The following is an 18445-nucleotide window of genomic DNA, read 5'->3' as shown; positions in this document are numbered from 1 at the left end:
TGACCATAAAACAGTGTGACAGACTGACAGGGGTTATGAGTAGGAAGGGGTACATGTGTTAGCAGAGGCGCAACCAGAGCCAAATTTCGGGGGGGGGGGGCTAGATTTTTTTTTCGGGGGGCTGTAGCTTTAAGCAACATACAGACTGAAGCTGCAGGGACTCTTAGAAGGGGTGAAACAACAGCAAGGCCTTATTAACATGCAAACGGTCTTTTAAAGACCTGTGAAGTGCTCATGTGGGGCTGCGTGTGTGCCCGGGAAGCTGTCTCATTCCGGGCTGCCACATACGACGGGGGGGGGCTGAAGCCCTTTGAGTCCAATGGGTGTTGCGGGCCTGTGTGTTAGAATGTGACTACTGGAAATAGGGGTTCTATGGTTTAAAGGGACACCCCCTTCTTCTTAATATCTAAAACCTTTTCTGTGATCTGGATCAAGCATATGAGGGATGAGACTGTTGCCTAGGGGTTTTCTTTTTTTATGGCTCAAATTAATACGATCTGAAAGGTTACTATGTTTCAGCGATGGTGGCAGTGTTTTCACTTATGGATTCTGCATCAATACCAACAGAACATTTAGAAGTACAGAATCTCTAGCTCTATCACCACAGACAAAAAACAGAAGCAACATCAGACTTATAATGGCTCAAATCCTTCACTTGAGAATTTGGAAAACCCCCATATACACATCATGCCATCACGGCACCACAGCACTGCACCGCCAAACCAGCAGGGCTGCTGAACCACAAGCTATTTTTAAGACATGTGGTTCTTCAGCCCTGGAGTGGCCCACATCAATCACCAATCTTTTGTTGAGCTCTCATGGTGAATCGCTATACGAGCCATAGCTACACATTTTTGACTAGCTTGCATAGTCAGGTAATCAGGAGATGAGTACATGGAACTGTAGTACCCAACAGCCCAACTTCTAGGACCTAAACATACAGGAAGAATATGACCAAAGCATTTCATCTTTTAGATGGGAGAATCTTTTCAACCAGTTCTTTGATGTGGAGTTGTCAAACTTTGGTCATGCCAGAAGTAGCAGTGGTACAACTCAGATAATATATGCAGCCCTGAAGTGAACTTTATTCTACTTTGCTGAGAAGACCTCTGCTAAAGAGTGTATGACCTGCAGTCACAATGAATAATGTCTGCTTGCAAGATCTCAGGGAAGCAAAAGGAACATGACAGAGTTCAGACTTGCTCTAGTGAGAAAATGAGCAAAGTTTTGTAAACCCCTGCTTTACGATTTGCAGATGTTCACAAACCTGCATGTCATACAATTTGGAATATGAACCTTTGTTTTGCTTTCCGCAACATTTCTGTCTTATACACTTAAGCTATTTTCCCCCAAAATAGGATTTATGACATTGCTCTTGAAATTACTTTAAATCCCAGTTTTTTTCATTTGTACGTTTTCGTCTTGCTCATGCTCTTTTCCATTGAACTAGACTTCATACTTTTCCATTCAAGTGCTTTATATGTTGTTTGTGTGCACTCTGATTTCAAAGTATTTTATTGATTTTTTTTATATTCAAAGACATTAGCATTTCTGTTACAAGGTTAGCCATTCGTAGATTGTACAACAGTGTTTACAGTCACTACAAAGCATATGCTTGGCTAACCCCACCTGACGTGGCTTAGTGAGAGAAAGAAAGAAAGTGATAGAAAAAAGCAGGAGAGAGAGGGGTGAAAGAAGGACACAAGAAAGGCTCTGTATTTGTGAGACTTATGATCGCCTGGCCAAGCATCACTGGCTTGCTTGTGGGGAGAGAGGGAGACAAGTCAGTCCAACCGATCAGTAGGGCTATAGTGATTGCGCTCAGTTACGTTCTTTTTACCGCACTCAACGGGGGTCGGGGGTGTGCACCCGGGAAGAATTGGTTTCATGGGGGTTAGTAAAAGTCTAGGTATGTGTCGAGTGACTTCCACATCCCTCTGGTTGCTGGTCTCCAGGGTGAGTTCTGTAGTGCAATGTTGTCTGCACCTCTGAGGTGTGTAATCCAGTTGAACCAGCCTTTGTATGAGGTTCTACTTGTGTCTTTCCAATTTGCTAGGACCATTTTCACCGCTGCGGTCAGCAGCAGGTCTGGTAGGTCCTTATCGTACTCTGATCTTAGTTCTGCGGTCATAAATGCAGTGGCGAGAGAGGAAAAATCAGTTGTTAATGTGCAGCCCAGTACCCTATTTATAAAACCAAAGATGTATTCCCAGTATGTTTTGAGAGTTGGGCATTGGTAGATAAGGTGTGCTATGTCCCCTTTTTCCTTGGTGCAGTTCTAGCATAGTGTGTTGTCCCTGATACCTATTGAGAATACGCGTGCCGGGGTCCAGAAGGCCTTATGGAGTAGCCAGAATTTTGTTTGTGAGAGCATCGGGGAGATTTTATTACGTGAGGCCAAGATCCATAGTGTTGCAAGTTCTTGATCATTAAGTGTGTTTTTGGTTTGTGTTTCCCAATAGTTAATTGTCTTATTGTTAGGTTTGGTGGATTTTGGGCGTAGGAGTTTGTAAAGGTGTGAGACCTGGTGCCCTAGTCTGTTTATGTTTGCCATGTACTGGGAGATTGACGGCTGTGCGGGCAATAGTTTGATTTTGGACAGGGCCGTTTTGATTTTCAAAAAGTTGTAGAGATCAATGTCGGTTAGGTTATGCCTAGACTTCAGATCTGCAAAAGTGACGGGATATACCCCATCTTCTAGTTGGTATGGGTGGTGAATACCTTTCTCTATCCATGTGTCAAACGTTAGGCATTTTCCCTTGTATGGGATCTTACTGTTGGCCCAGAGTGACTCCAACTTAGAGCCCCTGATGCTGCTCTAACTTTTTTATCTATCTTTAGTAAAGCAAGTTTTATGCTTTTAAAGATGGACTTGGTGGCGTGAATATGTTTATTTGCTGTTAACAGCGCCAGGGGGTCCAGGTTGTTCAGGATGGCCCTCTCTACTTGTAGCCAGGTTGGTGTTTATCAGTTAGGGGGAGATATCCAGTAAGACTCTTGCTTTGCCACGAACACAACTTGGAATATTCTGAAGTCTGCCAGGTTTACCCCTCCTAGGTTTTTCTCTAATCTTAGTTTTTTTATGCTTATTCATGCTTTCTTCCCTCGCCAAAGGAATTTAGAGATCAGGATGTCTATCTTGTGGTGAAAGTCATCTGTGAGTAGGAGTGGGAGCATGGTGATCAGGTAGTTAATCATTGGGGTGATCATCATTTTGATCATCTCAATTCGGCCCCACCGCGTTATGAATTTTGAGGACCAGGCCTCCAGGAGTTTATTTATCTTTTCTAGCTACAGTTTCTCGTTGTGGCCTATTGTACTCATTAATTCACACCTAAAGTGTATACCTAGATATTTGATAAATCCAGTTTGCCAGACTAAACCTGACCCTCCTAGGATGTCCCTAGTGCAATGTATGTTCAGTGGTTTGCATTCTGATTTATCCCTGTTGAGTTTTTCTCCTGAGTGCCCAGAATATTCTCCTACGGTGTCTATTAGGGCCACAATTGAGTTCTTTGGTTGCTCTGTTACTATTAGTATATCATCCGCGTATGCGGCAAGTTTTATTTCCACTCCATTAGCATCCACCCCTTCTATTTTCGTGTTTATCTTGATGTCTTCAATCAGGGGCTCCAGTGCCAGCAAAAATAGCGAGGGGGATAGTGGGCAGCCCTGTCTTGTGCCTTGTTGTAGTGTGAGTGGTTTGGAGAGGGACCCGTTAATGACAATACGGGCTTTTGCGTCCCCATACAAGGCCATCACCATCCGTATATACCCTTCCCCTAAGTTGAAAAATTGCCTGCATCGCTCCAGGCAGGACCAGGAGACTCTGTCAAAGGCCTTCTCTGCATCAAGGGTAATGGCTACTGCTGGCTCTGCTTTTATGGTCATATGCTCCAGTATGTGGCAGAGAAGTCTAGTATTGTCGTTAGACATCCGCGTACGTAGGAACCCTACCTGGGAGTTGCTTATCAGGTTGAGTAACACAAATTGAGTCTGGTTGATAAGAATTTTGCGTATACTTTACAGTCCACATTAATAAGGGATATGGCTCTGTAGTTTTTGGGTGACAGATGGTCCTTACCCTCCTTTGGGATGACTATTATGTTGGCTTCAGACATGGATTGAGACACAGTCCCTTTATCTGCACAGTGGTAAAAGACCTGCTTCATGGTAGGTTTCAGATGCTCTAGGAAGGTCTTGTAGAAGGTGGCTGTGTACCCGTCCGGCCCGGGGGCTTTGTTACCTTTCATTGATTTGACTGTCATTTCAATCTCCGATAAGCTAATTTCTTGCCGTAATCACCGTGCCTCTTCACTGGTTAGCTGTGGAAGCCCAAGTCTTTTGAGGTATTTTGTGCATGCCTCTAGATCCATGGTCTTGTGGTTTTCGTGTAGTTCCTGGTAGAACTCTTGAAATGTCTTGGGGATGTCTTTGTGTCTTGTGTGGGTTTTTTTGTTTGCGTCTGTGATGGATGAGACGGTAAATTGGTTGCGTTTGTGTTTTAGGTAGGAGGCAAGCAGTTTCCCCGCTTTATTTGCTTTGCATAGGTTAAGGGCCTTGTATTTGTTAAACCACAGTCCCACTCTCTCACTGAGGATTTTGTTGTATTCATACTCTTTTTTGGTTAGGTCTGCTAGTAGTTTGGTATCCTAAGTGGCCCTGGCATGGTCCGTTTCTAGGCCTTTAATGTCCTGCTCGAGCTGTGTCAGCTGCAGGTTTGCGTTTTAGTTTATTTTGGATTTTATTTCAATTATTGTGCCTATAATGGTAGCCTTCAGGGCGTCCCATAGTGTGGTAGTACTAGTCCCCGGGGAGTGATTGTGTCTGAGATAGTCCGTTATGACCTCCTCAATCTTTTTTTTGTTCGCGGGGACTGTTAGGACGTCGCTGTGAAATCGCCTCCTCCCGGGTACGGTTTCATTGTGGCAGCCGCTAGCTTTAGGCTAATACATGAATGGTCTGAAACTAATCTAGGCACTATCTCAGAGTGTTCAATTAGATGTGTGTGGGGCCCTGAGATTAGTATGTAGTCTATCCTGCTGTACAAGTTCTGTGGTTGGAGTAGAATGTGTAGTCCCTAGTGTCTGGGTGCTGGAGGCGCCATGGGTCCTTAAGGTTGAAGTTAGAGCAAATATTTTTGAGTGTGATGCGTGCATTCATCGGCTGATATTGGCAGGATGACTTTCTATCCATTATATGGTCCAGTGGGATATTAAAATCCCCCGCCACCACCATGAAGTCGCACTGGGGGAAGCGATCTAGTTTGTGTGATACTACTTCCCAAAAGGTTGGGTCATCCGTGTATGGGCCGTATATGTTAGCTACGTGGATTAGTTCCTCTCCCCTTCTCAGATGTGTGACCAGAAGTCTACCCTCTTCATCATGGTATTGTGATTCTATTGTTAGATTGGATCTTTTTGATAACAGTGTGATGACCCCTAGCTTCTTCCTTTCGGCAGGTGAGCAAGCCATCTGTGAGATCCAGTTGCCTTTCACAAGCCTGGCATCCTCCAAGCAGAATTTGGCCTCTTGTAATAGGATTACATCTCCCTTAGTTTAAGCCAAGTAGTCTAGGATCTTCCTGCATTTAATGAGGTGGTTGAGCCCTTTGACATTGAGGGATACTATATTTAGGTCAGAAGCCAGGCTGAGAGTATTATTGCGGGCCATTATCTATGGTACGGCATGTCTGGTGTGTCTACTCTAGATACCCAAAAACGTGGTTATATTATCTCAGGGGCCTGAACTGGAAGGTGGTACTTGCCCCCCTACACACCCCGTACGGTATGGTTAGCGGCCACTTGTGAGCTTTGTGTAGACTGCGTGTCGTATTTGTGTGGAAAGTTATGTTAGGTCTCTCAAATACATAGGTTATCAGTACTTGCTAGAACCCTAGTGTAGAGAAAAAATAGGTGAAAGTGAAAAGCAAGATAGAGAATATAGAAAGCAAAGAGCTGAGCGACCCCCTCCCCCTTCCGCCCCTCCCCGTCACAAAAGCAACATATGTTGGGTGTGCGACAACAGGGTCGCTGTCCCGTCTCTCGAGGATAACTAAACTAATTTGTATTTCCATGTCTCTATGATCCCAAGAGAGTCTAGAGTTATCTAGCTGCTTATTATTCATTAGTTATGCCATTTCTATGTTTATGACCCCCCTCTCTTATTACTTATCCCTGCAATTGTCCCAGCTTCTGTACAGGATAAAGGATATTCAGATTGTCTCTTGTGTTGAAAGCCATCATCGAGTGTCGAGCGTTGAGAAGCCGCCGCAGCCGGCGGCGATTGTTCGTTGATCCGTAGGTCAAGACATCAGGTGTGGAAGACTTCATGTGTGTATTGAGGTAAAGGTAGCTAATGAGGTATTTGATGAGGTAGATAGTGGTTGATGAGGTAGCATTAGGCTGTAAGTCTCTTGTGCCGGCTCGTACAGGTTCATTCACTCCCCAGCTCAGGTGAGGCTCTCCTTTTGCTGGACCCGGCTTGTGAAGTCTCCATTTCTTGGGCTGTCGGGCCATCCAGGAATTTGGCCAGCTCCTTAGGCTCGTCGAAAATGTGGGAACAGCCGCTGTCGCTTATCCTGAATCTGGCGGGCCAATAAAAGAGAACTGTATGTTTTTCTTTTCTCAGTTTGTCTCGCACGGCAAGGAAACCCTTTCTAGTATCCACCGTGGGTTTAGATAGTCCTGCCTAAATGTGATTTACTGCCCATTCCATGAGATCTGGTGGTTTTTACGCGCAAAGTTGAAGATGGCTTCCGTGTGCTGTGATCTCAGAGGCTTGCATATTATTGGTCGGGCCACACTCTTTGTTGTGGATTGGAAGGTGGGGACCCTGTATGCCCTATCTAGATCAAATTGACCATCGAATTTTAGGTTTGTGAGCTTAGGGACCATATATTCGAGAAAGGCCAAGCCTTGTCTTTGGCCCCCTCCGGGACTCCTAGACTATGGATGTTCCCCCACCGGTTGCTGTCTTCCAGTTCCGCAGTTTGTCTCTGAAGTGTAGCTGTAATTTTTGTCAAGTTCCTCAGCTCCTTGTTTGAGCTTAGGCCAGTGTCTTCAATATCACTTATTCTTTGTTCTGCAGCAGTGAGTCTGTTATTAACTGTGTGCATGTCGGTCCTGACCACTGCTTTATCTAATTGTATCGCGTCTGTGGTTTGCTTTGTGGTCCTGGCCAGGTCACATACATCTGCCAGTTTTTTTAGGATCATCTCTAGGGTGCCGTTGATGTCTGGTTTCTGTTTAAGTGGTGAGTCTGATATCGCAGGTTCTCCTTTGTTCTTTTTAAGCTGTTGCTGGAGCCTTGATTCCCTCTCCGCCATGTTTGTGAGTCTCTGTTTTTCTTGGTGTTGGTGTTGCAAAATTGCACTGCCCCTGGTCTGCTATGGCTTTAGTGTTGACTGCGGTTCGCTTTCATCTATTGGGGTTCTATTGAGTTTCTCTGTAGGTCCCTTCCAGATTGGCAGCCTACTCATCTTCAACTGCGTGCCTTCCCTTATGTTCTTTTAGCTGGTGCAGAGCTTGTCCCGCTGGGAAACACCTTCCACGACCTCCTGTATGATGGCGTAAGTTGCACTATTTGTTGGTTCTGTTGGTGGAGGGCTCCTTTTAGTGCCAAGCTGCCGTCTAGGTCAGAGCTTTGTGCTCCCCTACTGTGCGATTGTTGGTTGCCCCTTAGCAGTGGAAAAGGAGATTGTGTGCCGATCTCGGGTTTTCTTCTCTTGCTTGTATGAGATCTCCTAGTGCTCGGGGGCACACTGTCACTTTTTGGTTGGTGTATCCTTGTCTGCTTGTCTTGTGGCACTGGTACCTGCAGAGTTCCTTTTTTTGTGTGTGAGCCTATTGTGAGCTTACTGTAAGCTTGCAATGAGTGAAGCGCTCCCTTCGCACCACCGTCTGCCCTCAGGTTCGCCCTTCTTACTGACCACCACTTCATGCTCCTTCTCGCTCCTTGCTCCTCTCCCAGTGGGTGCTTTCGAGTGTTGTTTCATGTATCTAGATATTTTTGGTGTCGATATTCAGCAGTATGACACAGTTGCATAAAGAAACTTGAGAGGGCCCCTCTGCAAATGACATGGAGAGGCCCCAGCCCTCCCGGGGACCCAGTCTGGAGTTCTGAGGCCAGGGACCTGCCGCCCTTGCACAGTGCCAGAGGGGACCCTCCAGGAGCGAGGATCCCCCCACACACTGCGGGGCTAATGTTACGCCACTGGTACAACCCGATGTTTAGAGCAGACTTCCTTGCCATCCATTCTTTCAAAATAAGTCATATGCTTGGCCAAAGCTACTGAAAGAGGTAAGTTGTTAAAGCAGGAGAAATTATCGTCTAAAGCAGCACGGTTGAAATTATTCCTGCATGGTATGCCCCCAAAATGTGTAATTCCTGTTATTCCCCTGCCCACAGAGTTTCTGGTATTATGGGTAAGTGTTCAATTAGCATCCTTTTTATACATGTTTTAATTCAACTGCTCAAGATCTTCAGAAGTGAAAGGGCATAAAGGAACTCATACGGGGGCACATTTACTAGGAAATGTCAGAGCGCAGAGCTGCACCAAATATGCAAATTAGTCAGCACCGCGCTCTGACATTTCCATTACACAGGTATTTACTACAATACAGCGCACCCCAGTGTTTTCCCTAGCACTGGCGCAAAAATTTGCTGCCTGGATCTAATGCAAGCACCCAGGGTGCCTGTGCTGTAGGGAATGGTTGTTTATGTGCAGGAAGGTGTCCCTTCCTGCACATCAACAATCCATAATGGCTATTTCTGCAGCACACATAAAAGTAGCAAATCTTCATTATTTAATGATCGTTTATGTGCAGGAAGGAACACCTTACTTCACATAAACGATCATTAATGGCTTTTTGCTTTTTCTGTGTGTAACACATAGAAAAAGCAAAAATGAGGAGAAATAAAAGCATTACTCCTTGTGCGCCATTCTAGCACCTGCTTTTGCATGCCATTATTTTATTTTTGCGCTTACACCTCCTTGTAAATCTAGGGCAGTGTGAAAAAACAATGGGTGTTGTGGTGCAACACCCACAGCAACACCCAAATGCACGCCCCTTTGCTGCAGAAGATTGCAGCGGAAAGAGGCATATTTACAAGGTGGCGTTAAGCCATGCTATGTGGGTTAGCGCCACCTTGTAAATATTGAAAATGGCACTATGCCACCTGAACGCCAAAAAAGGTGGTGCTCCAGAAGCAATATGGACTTTTACATATGCCACACTGTATCTCTGTATGTATGTAGCAGAATAATACCTATTCTGTTGTTATTTGTCATTGTAATTGTAGCATTGACTATATAAGTACCTAAGGAAATGATGAAGACCACAAGGACAGAAGCCTAAGCACTGCTTAGGGGAAAATAATTAATAGACAAAGTCATGTCACTAAGGAATTTTGAGATTGCAGATTTAACCAATAGCTGTAACCACAGGAGAAGATGTATAGTGCACTCAGACGAGGAGAAATAGAAATCAGAAGTTAATGGAAATTAAAAAAAGATGTTAGGAGCAAACGTTAGTCTGCAAGTGCTTAAGAGTTGAGAGGTTATCAAGTTTGAGCTAATGAGTACAAGCAGAGGTAGGCAGATGTTGGCTGGGTATCAAGGGTTTTGTGTGCTCCGTCTGTTCTGTTCTGTGTTCATTGAAATTCATTACCATGACTGTATTGTTCTCTGGCGGATCGGGAATTGTATTTTTGCATACATAATAATCATGTAGGAATTCTTAGATTTTGAAGAAAAAACATGAGGTATGATCTCACTGGCTTCTCTTTCTCTAAAGGTTCCATTTGCCAACAACATCTACGGACTCATTGCCCCAAATGGAGGTCTTGGATTTGCTATAGGTAATGCTTGCATATCAAACAGTAAACCTGCCCTGGTCATTAGATCTCATCACTGGGTTCTTCACAGAAAGAAAAGCCTGGTTATAAGAAACACATAACAACTATAAATAATCTCTGTCAGATGGGTATCAAGGTTATGTTTATTTATCTAGTCATGTCGAACCCATAGGTGTTAGTCGTTGTTAAAAACTCAGCAACCACCCAGTTCAGGTCACAGGCCCATCAGCCAATGGTCTTCAAATGGGCTGATCAATTCTAATAAAGAAAAAGTGTGAGGTGGGTCGGAAAGTGCCTCACATCAGCACCATCCATGGAGCTGCTGGTTGGTACTCACCAATTTGCTCAGTCTGTCATCATCAGCACTTTCTTGACAGAAAAAGAATTTAACCTAACTCATAAACTAATGTGATGAAAAAGTGTATACATAAAGGTGATATCTATCCTCCATCTACACACCATAAAGTGAAAAAAGAGTGAACTGAACTCCCCAGACATTAAAATAGAGATGTGAACATCTCGTTCAAGCATTGAAATGCGAGCATCCGACCCAGCGTTATATGACTTTCAGTCACTATTTCTTAGTCCCACGTGCTCGCCAAATATAGGAGCAGAGGTGTGTAAACAAAATGGCCATTGCAATGCTCTAATCAGTGACATATAAGTGCAAATAGACCATGAGATGTTTGTTTCTGATCATTAGTACTTTGGTCTGGGTAGTAGTAAATACTGTACACAATGAGAGCCTTGTCTTTTTGAATGATCCAACCAGGTAGCAGGACTAATGTCTAATCTCTAATCTTTCTCTTTTAGGCATGGTGGACTCCTCCATGATACCCATTATGGGCCACCTTGTTGATCTTCGTCACACATCCGTGTATGGGAGCGTATATGCCATAGCAGATGTGGCTTTCTGCATGGGCTTTGCCATTGGTAATAGTTTTCACATTCTCATCATGAGTAGTAGGATGCAATCATCCACACATGATCTCTGTATGAGGAGTCACAGCAGTCTCAAGAACATCTTTGAAGATTATCAGGTAGATTCATCAACGTAAAATCGGCTCGCAAATTGCCAGATTCTGAGAATCTGTCCCTTTTCGAGCGCAATTTTTGCATTTGGGATTCATCATCCCAAATGCAAAAATCGCTATTATAGAATTCGCAATTTTGCGAGGAATTGCATTTAAGGAATCTCAATTAGAGATTCCTTAAATGCAATTCATGAAACATTTAAAAATTGCGAATTCGCAATTTTGGGCCGCTATTTACCGCGAAGTCAAACCTCGTGGTAAATAGCGGAGAAACTTAGAAAAATGCACTTAAGTGCATTTTTCTAAGTTGTATGTTACACACACACATGTCCTTGGGACATGTGTGTGCCTAACACCAGCGTCCAATATCATTTCAGGGGTGCAACAGGGTGTCCTTTGGACACCCCTGCACCCTTGAAATCGCAAACTCAAAATGCGATTCGCTAATAGCGATTCGCACATTGATATGTCTTCCCATTCATTCCTATGGGCCTTTAGGCCCATAGGAATGAATGGGGAGTTATTCGTTATTTGCGATTAGCAATTAGCTAATCGCAAATAAGGAAGCTGTAGGAATCGCAAAATAAATTGCGATTTGTACATGAATCCTGTTTTGCGAGTCTGTATTAGCGATTCCTTAATAATCGCTATTACAAACTCGCAAAACGGGACTTTGATGAATCTATATGCTAGTGAATTAAACCTAGCTGCATTCATTGAGAAGAGCTTAGGGCTGAGCCCCAAATTCGGGTCCAACTGTACCACATCTTTTTGGACAACCAAAATTTCCTTCTAATTCAAACATGTTTTTTGCAGGATATCTGATATGTTTACTTCTATTTCTTTGTTAGAAAGTAAACTCAAAATGTATAGCAGACGGAGACTAATGCTCCTGTCTTTTGATGAGGTAGATATTCATAGAATATGTCTGTCACATAAAGTAATAAAGATCAGTGGGAGGTGCTCATTGGCTGATGCATTTCTTGTGACTGGATGACTTTCTGGGGCTAAAGTGCTACATACATACGCTGAATTTTGAATTGTTTGAAACACAAATGTTTAAAGATCCAGATCGGTATGTTTAGTATGTAACACAGCTAGATGGCACAGAGGGGACAAGCAGCATTCTTGTTACACGTCTGAAGAATGTACTTCTTAAAAATAAAATATGCAACATTTTGTTAGCATTTGTTTCTCTACCCATAGGTCCATCCACAGGAGGTGCCATTGTTAAAGCCATAGGCTTTCCATGGCTCATGGTCATCATCGGAGTCATTAACATTGCCTACGCTCCTATCTGTGTATGTCTGCGGACCCCCCCCACCAAAGAAGAAAAGATGGTGAGTCCTTAAAACAGTGGCTCTTAGCTACATTTGATCACTGACTCGTAAGAGCCAGTAGTGCAACAAAAAGGTACTGACTCACTCAGGCATGTTTGTGTAAATTAAATCGTGATACAGTAGTATAACTACATAGAATCATAAATGCTTTTGTGAATGTGAATGAGCCTAGAATCGTCCAACTCCCCATTAGAGAAAGTGCAACAAAGAGGGCATAGTCCGTTTCCATTTGAACAATTTGTATATGAATATTCTCCTAATATTCCGATGTTTCCCCTTTTAGTTGTTTTTGGGGCAATTCACGAAGATGTGTATCAATATGACAAGTAGTACTACAGGAGTACTACTTCACTAACACATAAATACCTTTGTGAATCTGCCCCGGAGTTTCTACATTGTATCTCAGCAGTTTTCAATAATACTGAAGATTCGATACTTGGCAGAACATTTAGCATGTATCCTTATAGCTGAATGCCTGCTTGCACTTCTTCCTATGGCTATCCTCTTACTTGTGAATTCAGGGGGTACATAATCACCAGGATCAAGAAACAAGAAGCGTGTCATGTGAATTTTATTGCCGTTTTATGTGGGTGCTTTTATCTACCAAAGTGCTGCAGTACATTCATATTTCTTAGGAGTAACTTTGCTTATTATTACAGCTTTGTGTGCCTAACAGAGGAGCCTCTGAAGTATTTTCTAGGAAGTAGTACACGTGTCTCTTACTCAGAAATATGAGTTGCTACACAATTCATATGTATGCCTCACCTTTAGGCACTCTGAATTTCAACATATTGCTAAGTCAAGCTTTGAACACTGGCTACGTGCCCATAAGAAGCAACTTTAAAAAATATGGGTATTAATCTATTTATCAGCTTTGGACTTGGCACATTCCTGCCCTAAGACACTGAATACACGCTATTCACTAGGTAAGACACTGTTTTCACACTGTGTCACATTTGGTCTTTTTTTTAGATTTTACAGGACATCTTCGGGAAGCCAATCTTTTTTGCTGAAGCCTTTTTTCTGGGCTTGGATGCCTACAGAATATATGCCACCATCTTGATTTAAACTTTCAAGTGTTTTCTATAGACCTAGGTCCTGATTTACAGAGTAGAAGCAACGTCGGGCAGCAAGCAAAGTTGTGGCACTGATTTGTGTGCACTGGCGACAGTAGAACTGTGCCATATCTCCAAAGAAGTGGAGCATTTCTGCTCTCTTCTTCAGCAGCCATGCATCAAAATGCATGAATGGAGGCACCAGTGTGGGCCATAGTGCAAGAGTGTCTGCGCTGTGGGCAGTGTAGATTTTGTGCAGGAAGGCGCCCATTCATTTAAAAAAAATGATGCTTTAATGCAATTTCCTCTTTGCATGTGTGTTGCAGAATGCAGGACACATGCAAAGAGGAAAACACGAGGAGAAATACAAATATTTCTCCTTGTTACGCCCACCTCTGAGATACACAGTATATTGATGCAAATTTGTGTCTACAATTCATTGTAGAAATGAATTTGCATCAAAATCCATGGGTAGATGCACAGGAACTCCCATGCACCACTCACCAAATGTGTGTTGCGTTATTTTTGGGTACAAAATAACACAAATAGCTGTCTGCATTGATTTGTAAATTCCAACCTGGATTTTGCATCGGGTCTGAGTTAAAAAAAAGTAATGCTAACCTGACACAACATCTTTGTAAATGAGGGCCCCAGTGCTTCTAGGGGAAATTTGTTTCTTGTCATTTCCTGACTTCTGTCAAATGAAATGTGAGCTAGATGGTTGTTAAGAGGCCATTGGTGATTTATGAAGGCTACAACTCAACTACACTATCCTTCAACTGCAGGTTATATTTCTAAGCAATGCTTTTTAGGCAGAAACATATAAATATTAGTCAAATAAAACCTTGCGTCCGTACATTTGTAAAGTACTAGCACAAGATATTCCAGGAAAAAAATCATATTAGGTAATGATAAAGTGAGATCATGCCACATTTTCACTTCTCGTGAGTATAAAGTTTCCTCTCCCCAATATCTTGGCTGTGAACAAATGTTTTCCACTCCATGATCAGGGAATTATCTAAATGTTATCCACACTCTCAGTTCCTCAAGGCTCACCTAATGATAATAACTGTAATGTTTTTGCCTGCAGGCCATTTTAAATGCGGAATGTCTAATGGACACTAAATGCTACATGACTCAGAAGAACCTCCGGGAGCTTCCACTGTCTGATCCCAGTGACGAGGAAGAAGCAAGTGAAGAGTAGACTCAATTTGTTCTTCTCTTTCTGCTCTGTAACTGATCCTTGTTTGCCAGATAATACATATGTCATAAAACACCAAATAAACTCTATTTGTCAAAATCATTGGTTCTGAGTGAGAAGAACGGGTGAGAAGTGAGTTCTTCACTGATTGAAACCTGCATGGGAAAACAAATTATATGCTCACAAACCAAGTGCCCATCAATGCCTTGTACTTTGACATGGTTTAGAAATGTCTATCTCAGATTAAGGAATGTGTGCATTTCAGAGAAATATCACAGACCTCCTCCCTCCTTTCTTCACTTCCACAACGTCAATGGTCAAGCAGGAAGCATAGAGGCTACTGTGTACAATGGGCAAAGTTATCTTCAGAGATGGATGGCTACAGGTTCACACCAGGATCGTGTACATGTAACTGAAGAATTCTAATCAGAACTGAGGGTGAAGACTGAATCTCAATGCGGGATTACTTACCAGAGTGATCGCATAAATTACAAAAACTAGTCCTTAAAGGCTCAAGGATTAAATAGCAGTTCTGAGGTTACACAGATCTCATAAACTGAATCCTCTGAGACCAAGCTATCCCCTCAAGTTGCACAAGCCATAAAGCCTTTTACAATAGGCATCCCTGACATTGCACAGATATTAGAGAGGTGTCTCATGTATTACAGCTTTAGATGCATAGATATTCCATACAGGTCTGTCCACTTGCATTGCACAGACAGTCCAAGATAGGGATTAATAGCAGAGCTATCCCTTGGTTTATCCTAATGTTGCACACTAAGCTTTAGCAGAACAGACTAACAGCCACATCCCATTGTTATTCAAATCTCCTGCGCTCAAGCTTTAAAAAGAAGCTTTATCATTTATACCACACACATCTTACTTACTTAGGTCCTCATTTAGAAAATGGCAGAAGGCCAGCCATCCTCCAGTCTATCATAGCTGCTTCACTGAAGGCACTGCAAGTTTGGTGCGCAGCCATCATGATTTATTTGACTGCTCAGCAAGCTTTTTTGTTTACAAAAAATAAACTCACAAGGTGGGAGTTTCTTTTTGTATACCCAAAAAATAATAACCTTGACAGTATGGGAGTTTTCTCCCGTGGCGTGTTTTTTTCTTTCTTATGGTACCACTGTGCTCTCTATGGTGGTTCAGAAACATAAACATTAATACCTCAGAACGTCCGTTCTAAATGTGACACACAGACTGAGGTACTTATACCAATGGCAAATGTCTGTGTGGTCTTTGGTGCAAGTATCCTGTCAGTGGAGCCAACCAGGGCACCATCAGCTGAAATATGATGATCCATTCAACTCTAAATGAAGCAGATGAAATGTCAGTTTGGTGGATAGGGACACTGCCACCTTTGTAGTGTAGTACACTGTCTATCTAATTGTTAAAAATGCCTACAGTTAGACACAGAAGTGCTACCTACATGGTATTAAGGATTAAGAGTTTAAGCCCTATAACACATATCCCTCTTTTTGTACAGTTTTTGCAGGCTTTTGCTGTACACATCAATGTAATATCTAAGCATACTCAAATCTTTTAAATGCTTGCCTTAAAGGACATTTTTCATTCTCACAAAAAACAATCTTGCGGGTACAGGCATCACTGACTTCTAACAGCAGTGTGTGCACCCAGGTCTCTAATTCTCAGATCTCAAGGAGATAACAGCATATGTTTAAGTCATGCAAACCATACAAGCTATGAGGCCTTTTGTTCAAGTTTTGGTGCCGTCTATGGTTACTAGATATTGTCTATGGTTGGGACTGTCAGAACTGGTATTACAGGTCCTTAATCACTATAAGACTCTGATAGAAATGGGGTTCTGGTTGGCTAGGGTATGCACCTAAGCCAGGCAGAACCCACCACTCTAGTCAGGGTAAGGGAGTTACACAACCAAGATAACCCCGGCTCACCCACTGGGTAGCTTGGCAGAGCTGTCAGGCTTATCCTAGAGGTAATAACATAACATATGTATTTGTAAAGCGCACGTTCACCCTTGGGTTTCTTGGAAATGAATAACAGATGTTTATTGTTACCCATCTCAATGGTATAGGTAATGTATAAAGCGTTTGCGCAACACACACACACGCAAACCAGTGACACAGTATATAAACCACAAAAGAGACTCCACACCAGGTTATATAAAATGTTCTCATGTATTGTATATAGAACACATAGACCACAATCACATAAACCATAAATCACTTTGCCAACTAGGCAATTGTCATAACATCACACTTAGTGCAATAAGATAAACACATATATATTGCACACGTCATAAACAAATCATGGAAGACACCATTATTGTGCATATCATACCAGCCAAATATACATCATTATATCAGGATCATAAAATGCAGCAGTTAGGTTAGGAAGAGAAACATAGATCACCAGGTATCACCATCATTCATTGTAGGACATAAATCACCATATGTATTTATAAAATTCCAGGCTACAGGGTATTTGCACACCTATTACAGTTAATACGGTACTCTGAGTGGTTTCCCTGAAATAAACTCCCAGTCGGGTCCCCCATGAAGGTTTCACTCCGATGTGTCGTGCCCCCAGATATATGCTTAAAACGAAGTGGGGAAAGCACAAATCCTTCCCCCCATTGGCAGGGAGGCTTCACTCAGTCCCTTCCACCTGGGAAGTGGCTAAGGCAGCTGCCCGCAGACATGCAGCAGAAGAACAAAAAATGTCCCAGTGGCAAAACCAATAGAGAGGTCAAGCTGGGTCCCCTGCGGCTGACTTTCATCTAGGCAGCTGCCCCCAACCGCATGGTGCAGCTGCTCATCTCTCCTTGTGCAGCCTTCCCTGTGGCCATCTGGCAGGTGCTCTTCTCCCCTGGAGCTTCCTTCACACCGGGAGGTGGTCAGCACCACAGGCCGCTCCACTCTGGTTTCTCCCAGGAGAAGTAACCTCCAAAGGGGGCAGTGCTGGCATTGGCTCTTCTCCCTTCAATATGTGTGGGGTTCCCCGCAGAAACCTTGTCTATGCAAGGGGCAACGCTGCAGGGGGCTCTAGCTGAGCGGCCGTGGTCGGTCACCAATGACACCTTGGTGCCTCTTCTCAGCACAAGTCCATTCCATGCCATTCGTCATGCTCCTCCTGATCCTTGGTGGCTGTCCTACCCCTGGTTGCCAGGGTATGCAGCTCTCCTTAGTTATCGCAGCTTCACGGGGCCTTCCTTCGCTGGTGGGCTGAAAAGCAATCAGGTGCTTGAGATGGCCCTCATGCACAGGGAATGCAGAGGTCAGCCAGCATGAACGTAGCACTAAGAAATTAGCGTGCACTGTTGGGGTAAGCAAAGTGCTCACCCTGCACTTGTTTGACCCAAGCACCACAACTTAGTTTGAAGCAGAATAGGAGTGCTCAACGCATGCTGATTTCCTTTGTCAAGAGCGCTCACTATTGCTTCTCCTTAGGACTGATCAAAAAGGCCAAATGAAGTGCTCACTATGCACTACATTGAAAGCACACACGTGTACCCCAAATGAAGTGCTCAACACACGTTTACTTGATAACAGGTAAAGAACAGGAGAAGTCCTTCTCCTGCGACAGACAGGAGCAGCAGCTGCAGGCTGTCCCACCCCACACACGTCAGAGACAGCACTCCTCACACAGCTTTTCCAGCTCTCCTTCTATGAAGGTTCCTTTTTATCCAGCAATGATCTTTTTTGAAGTTTTTGATTTCCCTGAAGCTTCCAACAGGAGGCAAGCACATACAAGCACTTGGATATTCTTCACAAGCAGGATACCACAGCAGGGTAGCATATGCCACAGACAGAAGCAGCAACTGCAGGCCAACCCACTCCTCACACAGAAAAGGCAGCACTCCTCACACAGCTCCTCGGCTCTTCTTCTTGGCAGGATCCTCTTGTATCCAGAAGTAATCTAAAGTCCTGGGGTTTAAGGTATCAAACTTATACCTCATTTTCTTATTTT

General features: G+C 43.4%; 1 protein-coding gene across 4 annotated transcripts in view; it reads left to right on the top strand.

Moving 5' to 3' along the window:
- SLC18A1 (solute carrier family 18 member A1) overlaps nt 1-14587 on the top strand; it is a 320481-nt gene extending 305894 nt beyond the window's left edge. For all 4 annotated transcript variants that reach the window (XM_078668076.1, XM_078668075.1, XM_078668077.1 and 1 more), the window contains 4 exons: nt 9798-9861; nt 10672-10791; nt 12099-12232; nt 14378-14587. In XM_078668076.1, the coding sequence (XP_078524202.1) occupies nt 9798-9861; nt 10672-10791; nt 12099-12232; nt 14378-14491 (432 nt within the window). In that variant the 3' untranslated portion in view covers nt 14492-14587. The remainder of the gene's footprint in view (nt 1-9797; nt 9862-10671; nt 10792-12098; nt 12233-14377) is intronic.
- The last annotated feature ends 3858 nt before the right edge of the window (nt 14588-18445 follow it).

Source organism: Lissotriton helveticus, chromosome 11, assembly GCF_964261635.1.
Source record: "Lissotriton helveticus chromosome 11, aLisHel1.1, whole genome shotgun sequence".
Taxonomy (NCBI): domain Eukaryota; kingdom Metazoa; phylum Chordata; class Amphibia; order Caudata; family Salamandridae; genus Lissotriton; species Lissotriton helveticus.
The sequence above is the reverse complement of the archived record's forward strand: the minus strand, read 5'-3'. Positions and strand labels throughout refer to the sequence as shown.